The sequence below is a fragment of the Nannospalax galili genome, unplaced genomic scaffold (assembly GCF_000622305.1).
Source record: "Nannospalax galili isolate Female #2095 unplaced genomic scaffold, S.galili_v1.0 scaffold1938, whole genome shotgun sequence".
Lineage (NCBI taxonomy): Eukaryota > Metazoa > Chordata > Mammalia > Rodentia > Spalacidae > Nannospalax > Nannospalax galili.
In genome coordinates, this window is record NW_008341479.1 from 139807 (window position 1) to 151565 (window position 11759).

Genomic DNA, 11759 nt, shown 5'->3' on the forward strand with positions numbered 1-11759 from the left:
TCTAAAAGAACATCACCCAAAATCAACCAAATGAAAAGTTGGCTCTTTGAAAACTGTAAGAACATTGAAAAATCCTTATCCAATCTGATAAAATGAGAGATGGAAAAATACAGGTTAACAAAATTAGATTAAAAATGTGTCATTAGAACAGTCTCCAATCAAATTTGGAACATTTTAAGAGATTATTAGTAAACTGGCATTCTAAAATGCTGGAAACCCTATAGAAATAGAAGAATTTCTAAACAAATATAATTTACCAAAATTAAAGCCAGAAGATGTAAATAACTTAAGCAGATACATTATAAACAATGAGACAGAGGCTGTAGTGAAAATCTATCTTCAAAGAAAATCGAACATATCAGGCTTTCAAGGAAGAGCTCACATGAAGTCTTCAAACGAAAAGTAAAAGTTTACTACCAATTTCTCCTTGTGCAGATCCAGTAGCATTCTGATACCCAAATCAGGTAAAGAACAAGAAAGAAAACTGCACACCAATTTCTTTGATGAACGTAAGTGCAAAAATTCTCATAAAATACTTGAAAATTGAATTCAGGAGCACATTAAGGAGACCATACATTAGGACCAAGTGGGCTTCAACCCACACAGGCAAGGTTGGTTCACCATCTGTAAATCAGTTAAGTATAATACAATATATAATAAACTTACGGAAAGAAACCTCATAACCACCTCCATAGATGCTGAAAAGGTATTCAGCAATGTTTAACACGCTTCATGATAAAAGCCCTGGAAACATTTGGAATAGATGGAACATAACTCAGAACAATAAAGGCTATCGTGAAGGCTGATCATGGTTGTCAACTTGACTAGCTCTGGGATTAATTGAAATGGGAGAGACTTCCTGATCAGATTATTCGAAGCTGGAAGACCCACACTAAACGTGGGTGTTACCTTCTGACGGCAGCCCATATAAAAAGTCACGGCAGAAGCGAGCATTCACTTTTTGCCTGCTTGACTTCTCTCTCACTGGCCAGTTCATTTTGTCCCTGTAGCATTCCTTCACTGAAAGTAGAATCAGTTTATTTGGATTTCAACATAGACTGAAGACTAGCAGATTTCCAGGAATCCTTCGGGCCTTCAAATACTAAATGATACTGGTGAGACATTCAGTCTTGTGGACTGAGCAACTGCCCGATTTCCAGCCTCTCCAGTGTAGTGCAGCCATTGCTGAACTACTCAGACTCTACCCTGTAAGCCACTGCAATAAAGCCTCATATATCTATTCATTTTATCAGTTCTGTTCCTTCCTTTAGAGAACCCTAACACAGATAGTGATAGCAGGAGTGAGATCAGGTGGCAGCAGTGACTCTTCAAGGTGATTGTGGTCACCATAATGGACGGCAAAGGCAAAACAACGCCCATCATTGTGTGGTGGTTTGATTGAAAACGTCCCCCATGGACTCCATGTATTTGGAAATTTTGTCCCCAGTTGGTGGCGTTGTGTTGGGAGGTCTCAGAAGGTGTGGCTATGCTTGAGGAAGCTCGTCACTGGGGACAGGTTAGAGAGTTAAGTCTTGCCAAATCTCAAGTCACTCTCTTGCTCCTGTGCCTGCTTGAAGGTGTGAGGGTCCTGCTTTCTTCTCCTGTTCTAGCCACCTCATGCCACCGTGCCTCCCCACCATGACAGACTGTAAATCCCCTGGAACCATAATCTTAAATAAATTCTCCCTTCTATAAGTTGCTTTGGTCAGTGCTTCTAACACAGCAAGAGAAAAGTGAGTAATACAAATAGCATGGCCTGAATGGACTTTTGTCCCGTCTAATCAATCACAGTCTTTCCTGGGACCAAATACATAGGAAGCCTACTAATTTTTGTTTGATCTGTATAAGCAGAAAAGGGCTAGAACAAATTACAGAGAGGCTACATTGGATCGTAGCAGTACAGAATGAAGTCCCATTCAACCAATTTCCAGGCTCGAGCCAGTTTACAGACCCAGAATCCCTTGAATGAAGGGAAGGCCAGGTCTCCTTGAGGGAGGACCTTGTCACAATACTGAAGAGTTGTGCTGTTAGCCTTTCTACCAACCTTCCCAAAGAGACCTATGACTTTTACTAGGGTCACTGTACACTGGGAAAAAGGAAACAAACTTTCTGAGGCCCCTTTGATACTGGTTCTGAGATGACATGTATTCTGAGAGATCTGATAAAACATTGTGGTTCTCCAGTTAATGTGGGGGTTTATGAAGTTTAGGTGAGAAACGGATATTTGTTGGAAGTCCAACACATAGTGGGTCCAGTGGGAGCCTGAAATCATCCCATGGTTATTTCCCCAGTTCCAGAATGCATAGTTGGGATAGATATACTTCGAAGTTGGCAGAATCCCCACATTGGTTTCCTAAAAAGTGGAGTTCAGACCATTTTAGATAGAAAAGATGCATGCTCTCCCTCATATGCAGATCCTAGCCTATAATGTATAGATGTATATATGCAGTATAGTGCACGTGTGTATATTAAAATAGTTGGAAAGTAGAAAAAGGGAAATTTTACTTTCACACACTTCTGAGATAATATACATAGTAAACTTACATGAGTTCTTTGAATCCTCAAGTTCCAACATATTTTCAACTCAAAAAATGTCCTTAATGACCAAGGTTCTAATGTGATTCCAAGAGGGATGGGGAATTCTGATTTTAAAGTTCCTTTTTGGTTCCGAATATTTCTTCGTGCAGTAGTTTTTTGTGTTTTAATAAACTTAATGAAAATAAAATAATGAGCCTGAAGCCGCCAAGCTACAGTCCAGTGACCCTATCTGCATTTCTCTGCCTATTGTACTTGTCCTCAGGAGTGACAGGGTGTATCTTTACTGAGACTGATACTTCTCAGATCGGACAGAGTCATTGAAGGTAACTTGGAAGGCAGGTGGCTTCAGGAAGAGGTCGAAGCTGGAAGGCAGGTGGCTTCAGGAAGAGGTCGAAGCTGGAAGGCAGGTGACTTCAGGAAGAGGTCGAAGCTGGAGCTTCTGTCCTATCATCCTCATGATTCTTACCTGTGCTGGACATTCCTTTGGGTCCATAAGACTCAGAAAAGAAGGAACAAACCCACTCAGTGTACTTCAGAGACCCCAGCTGTGATAGTGGGGCACACACAGTCCTAGGCACAGCTCCTCTGTCGACTATGTGTTTATCACAGATATCTCTGATGTGGAAGCACAGTGATGCCACTCTGTCATGAATGACATCATTAAATGTGAGCCCGTGATGCTTGAACTAAACAGTGATGAGCTATAGTGATGTGATTGTCATGGGTGCTTAAGACCCGTAATAAGCTCTTGTCAAAGGACTGAGATTAGCAGTGATAGAGCTAAGGCTTGGAAGCATGGTTCTGACCGTCACCTGTTCATCCAGGACAGCTAAGTCAGCCACCTAGCTGGGCGTCCTTGGGGAACACACAGTTCTTTAAGTGTTTCACTCTACCCTCTGACTCCATGTCAGCCATTCAGAAATCCATTCTCTGTTCACAACTTCCTCACATCTTTCTCCAATTGCATCGCTCTCAAGGTTGCATGTTTTCTGTACAAACTGACACAATTAGTGAAGCTTTGGTGCTTGGCTGTCAGAGGACACACATTCAGAAGTATTTTTTAGGACCCTGAACCATGGTCTATTGGCAAACATGAAGCTCACCATACAAATGTTTTGTCTCAAGTATCAGTCTCGCTACAGAATGGTTTACTGTTATGGAATTGTATGCTAGTCTAGGTGTGGCTGTGAAGGTGCTGTGTGCATGGTGTTAAAGTCTCAGTTTCCTCTAAGTCAGGAAGACTGTCTTCACACATCTGAATGGATGTGATATCGTCAGCTCACGAAGGAGAAGGAGGAATTTCTTTGTAGAAGCAGCTTCAGGATCTGCCTGAAGCAGAGATATGGAAACCCAGCTCAGCTGCTGACCTGTCCCAGAGCCATGGGACACCAGGGGGTCCAAGCTTCAGCTCTGCCATAAGCACAAGTTAGACAACTCCATGACAGTCTGATCAAAGGAAGGCAATTTCCCAGTTGACCTCAAACATGAATTGACAAACATCATCTCCTTACTTTGACTATCCAATTGCTCTTCCCAGTGAGCCCACAGAGATGATTCCAGGACTGTGGATGAAATGGACTTACTGTCCTTTCCTGGGGTCTGCAGAACACACTGCTGAGCACACCAGAGCTTCAAATCTAGGTCCCCAGGGTCCGAGACAATATGCCTAGTGATAGTGGACCACCATAAATAAAAACTCTGTGAAGGAAGCCTGGGGGAAAGAAAGCCCTTGGGCTACTGAAATGCAGTGTACTTTATGTGCCCAAACACTGAGAACAAGAGAGATAAAAATATTTACATACAGATATCCACAGAAAAGGACAGACCCTGGGACCTGCAGCCAACACCTGTGAAGGGAAGTGAGGTACAGGGTACCGTGGAGAGTGTGTTCCTCATGAGCCGCCAGCAGGTAACTGAGGCTCAGCTCCTGTCAGTGGTAGACGAATGGCCGCTAACACAATTTTTTTAACCAGCAGGTCAGCAGGGTCAGCAGGATCAGTGCTGGGTCTGATGTTCACTCTTTGTGTTAAAAACATGATGAGAGTGAAGATTATCAGAACTCATGGTTCACAGACCACAGCAGCTGTGTCACTTATGCCCTGTGTGATGCTCTGAAGCTTATTCAGATCAAAGTGCATCATCTAGTTTGATGTATACATCACAGTGAAAAACAAAACTTTTAAATATATTCAGATTTGCATCAGTGATTAGTACAGTCCTTTATTCTAGATAAGTGCCCAGTAAAAACTGTTCTCTGACACAGGAAGGCAGCCTTGACATGGGGGAGTCCACCCCTTCCTGCCCTCTGTCCCTGCTCTGGGCTGAGGCCGAGTTCAGGGTGTCATCAGGGCCAATAAGTGGCTGTGTCCTCAGATTTCAGCCTGTTCATTTGCAGGTACAGGGTGTTCTTGGCATTGTCTCTGGAGATGGTGAATCTGCCTTTCACAGATTCTGTGTATTCTGTACCACTACCATCATTACTGATGGCTGAGATCCACTCAAGCCTCTTCTCTGGAGTCTGGCGGAACCAGCTCATCACATAATCACTGAAGGTGAATCCAGAGGCTGCACAGGAGAGTTTCAAGGATCCCCCAGGCTGCACCAAACCTCCACCAGACTCCACCAGCTGCACCTCACACTGGACACCTGAAAATTCAAACAATCACCACTACCATCATTACTGATGGCTGAGATCCACTCAAGCCTCTTCTCTGGAGTCTGGCGGAACCAGCTCATCACATAATCACTGAAGGTGAATCCAGAGGCTGCACAGGAGAGTTTCAAGGATCCCCCAGGCTGCACCAAACCTCCACCAGACTCCACCAGCTGCACCTCACACTGGACACCTGAAAATTCAAACAATCATAGTAAGGAATGTACCAGGCATTCTCAATGACCCTCTAATGCATGTCCACTCACACACTCAGTAAATTCTCCATAAATTACCTTTTAAAAGAGCAACAAGGAAAACCCAGATCAGCCCCAACTCCATGGTGAGTCTGTTCAGTGCTGATCACTGAGTGGGAAGAGCTGGGAGTGCACGGCTGGGCTCCTCTGCAGGGTCAGGGCTGGGCTGGTTTTCATGAGCACAGGGAAGCCTTATTTGCATGACCTGCTGCTATATAGCAAGGTCTGGGGTTTGATGTCTGGAAACTGCAGTCCTAGAGCAGGTCACATATCCTAGATTAGTGTAGTGGAAATAAAGTTTTACAGACAGGACAGTACCACCATCTTATAGATGGGTTATATAACATGTTCAATGTTTCCCCTGTTGGATTTAGGACAGTGTGAGAGACTGTGCTTCTAACCAAAGAAACCCTTGGCTCCCACGAGTCACTCTTGGATAGAGATGAACATGCTCACTGAGGCATGCAGATTGCTCCCTTCAGCAGACCATTTAGGAATTGCTTAATTTTGAATATTTATATAAATGATTTACACAAGATCAGAGTTGGTGAAAATGCACACCCTAGAAATGCAGATTGCCCTGTCATTATCTCTGCCTCTGTGCCTATCTGCAAAGTGTGGGTGTGTTTATGCATTGAAAGGACCTTCCTGGGAATTCTCCAAAGTAGTACCTTCTTATGTATCTGGACACTGGAAGTACATAGAACGATGTGCAGCTCTGTGGCTGTGCTGGCATCACCATCATGGACACTATGAACAAAATCTGGGAGAACTGACAACTAGAACGAGATCCTCACTCATCAGCCTAGGGCAATGGAGAAGGAAGACAGCCCCTATCTGAAACCCCATGACCTATAAATGTTTTGAAAAAAAAAAAGGCTTACAATATGTGCTAGCACAAACTGCCATGAAACACACGGGCCAAACACATCGGGACTCAGCTCAGCGGGGGACCTACTGGCTTCGGGGCAGAGAGACTGGATTGGCAACAGAGTCTTGGACCCTGGGATTTGTGTCTTTTCAACAAGCTGTTCATTTCAAAATTCAGATGGCTTTTATACATTCCCAAGGAACTGGCAGTCAGGTGGGAAATGGCAGTCACATACAAAGACTTGGGGTACAAAACAACGGGACATATAGTCTGTTAGTTGGCACCAGAAGGATTCTTAAACTTTTACTCAAGGTTATCAATGCCCATCCTGCAGTTTATTGGCCACACTGTTTTCTTTTTTAGATCTAAAAGCATGGTAAACTTTAAGTTTTTAGCTCAGGAGTAAACCTTTAACCTGGCCTAATCTCTTAGCCAAGGGTATCTGAGTTATTTGTTCAGGACAAGGAGATGAGCTAAGGGTTGTTGACCAAGATGCTGTCCCACAGAGCAAGGAGTCTGCACTTATGACCAGGCCACTCCTCCTGCCAGTCTCACAGTGTTCTGCAAGACAGGGATTATCAGAGCCACTGTTTTCAGTGCCCCTCACTTTAGCAGAGAATGCAGCCTGGACTTAAAGGTTTTAGGCTCATTTCACCCTAGAGCCTGGCATCCTGGTTTCCTACAATTGACCCCTTTAATCTTTGTTTATACTTCCCTTTTGGGTATTTAAGACCATACAGTTGGCCCAGATAAACCAATTTATTTTTACTCTTAAGGCTGTTTGAGGATCTGTAGAATGCAGCCTGGACTTAAAGGTTTTAGGCTCATTTCACCCTAGAGCCTGGCATCCTGGTTTCCTACACAAACACACATTAGCCATTTGTTGTGCCTTCAGTCATTCCTTTCCTTGTTTACTGGGTTCTCTGTTTCTGGGAATGTTTGAGTGAGGTGTGACAACTGAAAAATGAAAAAGGGAAAATATATAAAATAGTAGAGGACACCATGAATTTATAAATTATGTCTAATCTTAACACAACACTAAATTCATATCCTTATACATAGCTATACATGACATAACGTTTAGGGCCATTCATTCTTTCAAGTTTAGGTCCTTAGCGTACACAATACCCTAACCATGCCTAATGTATTAGCTCTATAGAATGAATTGTAACTTGAAAATCTTATAGAGAAAACCTGTAAATCTCAGTTTAATTATAGATTAAATTTAGGAATTTGACTGTATGTTTTTATGTGAATGATATCTTCTCTTACTGTGAAAAATTCTCACACAAATGTAATTTATGGAACAGTTAATTTCATCTTATGGTTTGAGGGTGTATTGTATTGTGGTAGAGACATCATGGCAGCAGGAGCTTGAGGCAGGTGGTCACATTGGATCCATGGTGAGGGAGCAGACAGATGAATGCTGTGGGCCAGTTGGTTTTCTCCCTTTCAAGAATCCAGCAACCGTTCCAGGGAATGATGCTGTTCAACTCCAAGCTGTGTCCTTCCAATCCAAATAACTTAATCCAGATAATCCCTCATAGTCATACCCAGGGATTTAAATCTTAGGTGCTGCTAGGTGTTGTCAAGATGCCAGTTAATGTAAATAATTATAGATGTCCAACAAGAAAAAAAGAAAGTCACCTCTAAAATTTTTATGAAAGAAGAAATACTCTGAATATCTAAGACCATCCATGAACAGAGAAAAATCAAGAGACATTCTATTATTGAACCTTAAATTATGTTCCAAATTTGTAGATACCAAAGCAGAGTGGTATTGGTATGATTAGACACCCTGACTCATGAAAATGAATGCATCGTTTACTAACAATTACATAAATTTAAAGTTAGTGGGTTTTGAGAAATGTGTACAAAAATGTACAATGGAGAATAAGTTGCAAATGTCATGTCAAGAACATAAAATTTGCTTGAGTTACCAAGTGAAGAGGTTTGGACGTCATTGATGTTTTCATCAGCATAAATTACCGTGGTTTATATAAAAGATGGCTGATTTTCACTTGTTATCATCCAGGCTCATTCAAGTTTTCGCAAGTTGAATTCCTTCTTACTATTTCAAACATTCTATTTCATTGAGGATACGTATGACATTTAGTTACTCATCCATTCGCCTACTGATGGACTCAGGTGATTCAGTGTCTTGTCTATTGTGAACAGTCCTGTATCCAACACGTGAGTACAGGTTAACATGGCTCTTCTTAGTTCAGGGAAGTGGCTCAGTGCTAGAGTTCTTGTGTGGTATATATGTGACCTGGATTCAATTCAACACTACTGTCTTCAGATATGAGGAAACTGTTGTGCAGTCTAGGAGAGAAGTCCAGAAGGCATCCATAAGATTCATTATTTTCATCATCTTGTCTGAGATTTGTGTCTACAGCTTAACCCCAGTATAACACACATACAAGGAGACACATCGACTCCACCATCTGATTTGGACACCTCCATCTGACTTAGCACATGAATGAGGCCTGCCGTGGCTGTGCGTCTGTCATAAACTGATTTCTCTCATCCATCCTGCAGTCTTATCTCTACCTTGACTTGACGGGAGATGCTGAGTCCAGAGTGATAACCCTGGCAGCAGACCCATCACTAAACTCTAGTCTGAGGTGGAGCCAGGCCGAGTCTATCATGAGCAACAGAGCCAGGACTTCAGCAGAGAAGGAGTTGAAGTGCAGGCTGCTGTGAGACAGCGGGGATTCCCGTGTCTCTTTATCCACCAGTATTTCATTGAGAAATGACTTAGATGCGTAGGATGAAGGAAATGTCTACGGAAAACCACGAACTCCCCTGCGACAAGATGAGGGATGGCCATAATGATGAAAGGGAATGCTCAGTTACCAGGTTTCCTGGAAAATGAGGGTAGAAAATAAAAGGATGCTGATTCCTTGAGTAATTATAACACCAATTCCTTTATTCATTATATTTGATATTTACGGGCTGCGAAAGTCCATCAGCAGTGGATTATGGCACAGTAAATCCTTGTTCCCAGCAAAAGTTGAAGTTTTTACCTCTGATCATATTTCTATCAGCTGGACTGGTATCTTTGTTAGAGACTTGTTTGTGAAAAAGCCAAGTTGAACTGGTTAGTCTCATGTACAGCAAGAGAGAAAATGTCACAGGAGCATTCTTTGGGGCTGATGCTATCAACAAAAGCTAGGATAAAAAGGAGAAACTCATGTCTGAGCAGTTGTGGAACTCTCTAGTAGTCTCCATCTGTTGCATGAGGAGCTTCCTTGATGAACGGCGACTGCTCTACTAATGTATCTCTCAAGTCTAATCAGCAAAGCTTCGCATGCACCAGAGAGAGATGAACACAGAAGGCCACAATTGACCAAAGGGTAGAAGAGAAGACACTACAGAGTGCATGTCCCTGGGTAGGACCCCTGTATTAAACCTCGCCCACCTACAGAGTGCATGTCCCTGGATAGGACCCCTGTATTAAACCTCGCCCACTTACAGAGTGCACGTCCCCGGATAGGACCCCTGTATTAAACCTCGCCCACCTACAGAGTGCATGTCCCTGGATAGGACCCCTGTATTAAACCTCGCCCACCTACAGAGTGCATGTCCCTGGATAGGAGCCCTGTATTAAACCTCGCCCACCTACAGAGTGCATGTCCCTGGATAGGACCCCTGTATTAAACCTCGCCCACCCATGGCTCAGGGACCACTGTGGAAAAGAGGACTGAAAGAATGTAAAAGCCAGTTGGTACATGATGATAAGGAAAACCTATATTAAACTTCGCCCACCTACAGAGTAATATTTATGAAACATCCTTTACTGTTATTGACACAAATTTAATTCAATGAGGAATAAGTTCAGTCTTCTTTGTATATAACCTCATTAAGATTGAAGAGATACTCTACTGCTAAATTACTGAGTTTCATGACGAATTAGGTGTGGGACACTGGAAATGCTATTTCTCCAACCGTAGCACTTTTATGTTGGGCGTAGTCAATTACTATCTAATTGAACATAATACCTGCTCAATAAGAGGGATTTTGTGCCATGTCCTCTAAACCTAGTCAAATGCCCATGGCTAGAGAGGACCTAGATCTTACAGAAGAACCTAATACTGCCAGTTTCCTAAACCAACAGAAATTCTAACTGAATTATAAATACTATAACCTTGCACCCACAAGTATGTGTGGCTCTCAGCCCTGGCCCCCATGAGAGTAGCTTCTTTTCATACCAGATGGAGACTATTACAGATGTGCACAGATGATTGAACTGTAGAAAATAAGACACTGTGAATTACCTTCCCTAAATGATCCATCTAATACGAACATTACACCTAACTCTCAGAGAGCATCACTGACCACACCAGTTGTGTCACTTTATGCTGTGTGTGATGCTTGGCATCTTGTTCAGGTCAAAGTTCATTTTTTAAATTTTGAAGTATACATCACAGTGTAAAATGAAACTTAAAACATTTCAGATTATCATCAATGATTAGTACAGACCTTTTTCTAGATAAGTGCCTTTCAAAAAACTGTCATCTGACACAGGAAGTCAGCTAGACATGGAGGAGTCCAGCACTTCGTGTCCCTCTGTCTGTCTTTCATGCCCCTCTGTCCCTGCTCTGATGTGAAGCTGAGTCCAGTGTGTCATCAGTACCCCCTGCTGGTCCTGAGCCTCCCACAGGGAGGTTTGTGTCTGCGTTAACAGTTACTTTCACTCACTGTGTTGCACAGTAATAAGTGGCCATGTCCTCAGATTTCAGTCTGTTCATTTGCAGGTACAGGGTGTTCTTGTCATTGTCCCTGGAGATGGTGAATCGGCCTTTCACAGATTCTGCATATTCTGTACCACTACCATCATTAGTGATGACTGAGATCCACTCAAGCCTCTTCTCTGGAGTCTGGTGGAACCAGATCATGGGGTAATCACTAAAGGTGAATCCAGAGGCTGCACAAGAGAGGTTCAAGGATCCCCCAGGCTGTACCAAACCTCCTCCAGACTCCACCAGCTGCACTTCACACTGGACACCTGAAATTTTAAATAATCACGATAAAGAATATATCACGAATACCTAAGGTCTCTCTCATTCATGACTACTTACACAGTCAGTAATCCTCCATACATTACCTTTTAAAAGAGCAGCAAGGAAAACCCATATGAGCCTCAACTCCATGGCGAGTCTGTGGTCAGTGCTGATCACTGAGTGGGAATGCCTGGGAATCTAGGGCTGGACTCCTATGCCAGAGCTGCAAGGTCAGGGCTGGGCTGGTTTTTATGAGCAGAGGGAGGCCTTATTTGCATGACCTTCTGCTATACAGCAAGGTCTGGTGTTTGATTTCTGGTAAATGCAATGCTAGACAAGTCACATGTCCTAGATTAGTGCAGTAGAGATAAAGTTTTACAGATGAGATAATAACACAGACATATAGATGGTTTATATAACATAGTCAACCTCTCCCC

At 42.8% G+C, this 11759-nt stretch overlaps 2 gene segments (V, D, J or C); both read right to left on the reverse strand.

Moving 5' to 3' along the window:
- Window positions 1-2710: 2710 nt before the first annotated feature.
- Window positions 2711-5555, reverse strand: LOC103737425. The segment is given in 4 exon segments: window positions 2711-2747; window positions 4365-4385; window positions 4890-5184; window positions 5485-5555. Coding segments are annotated over 4 exon segments (399 nt in total).
- Window positions 5556-11016: 5461 nt separating this feature from the next.
- Window positions 11017-11531, reverse strand: LOC103737410. The segment is given in 2 exon segments: window positions 11017-11327; window positions 11427-11531. Coding segments are annotated over 2 exon segments (357 nt in total).
- Between the last annotated feature and the right edge of the window lie 228 nt (window positions 11532-11759).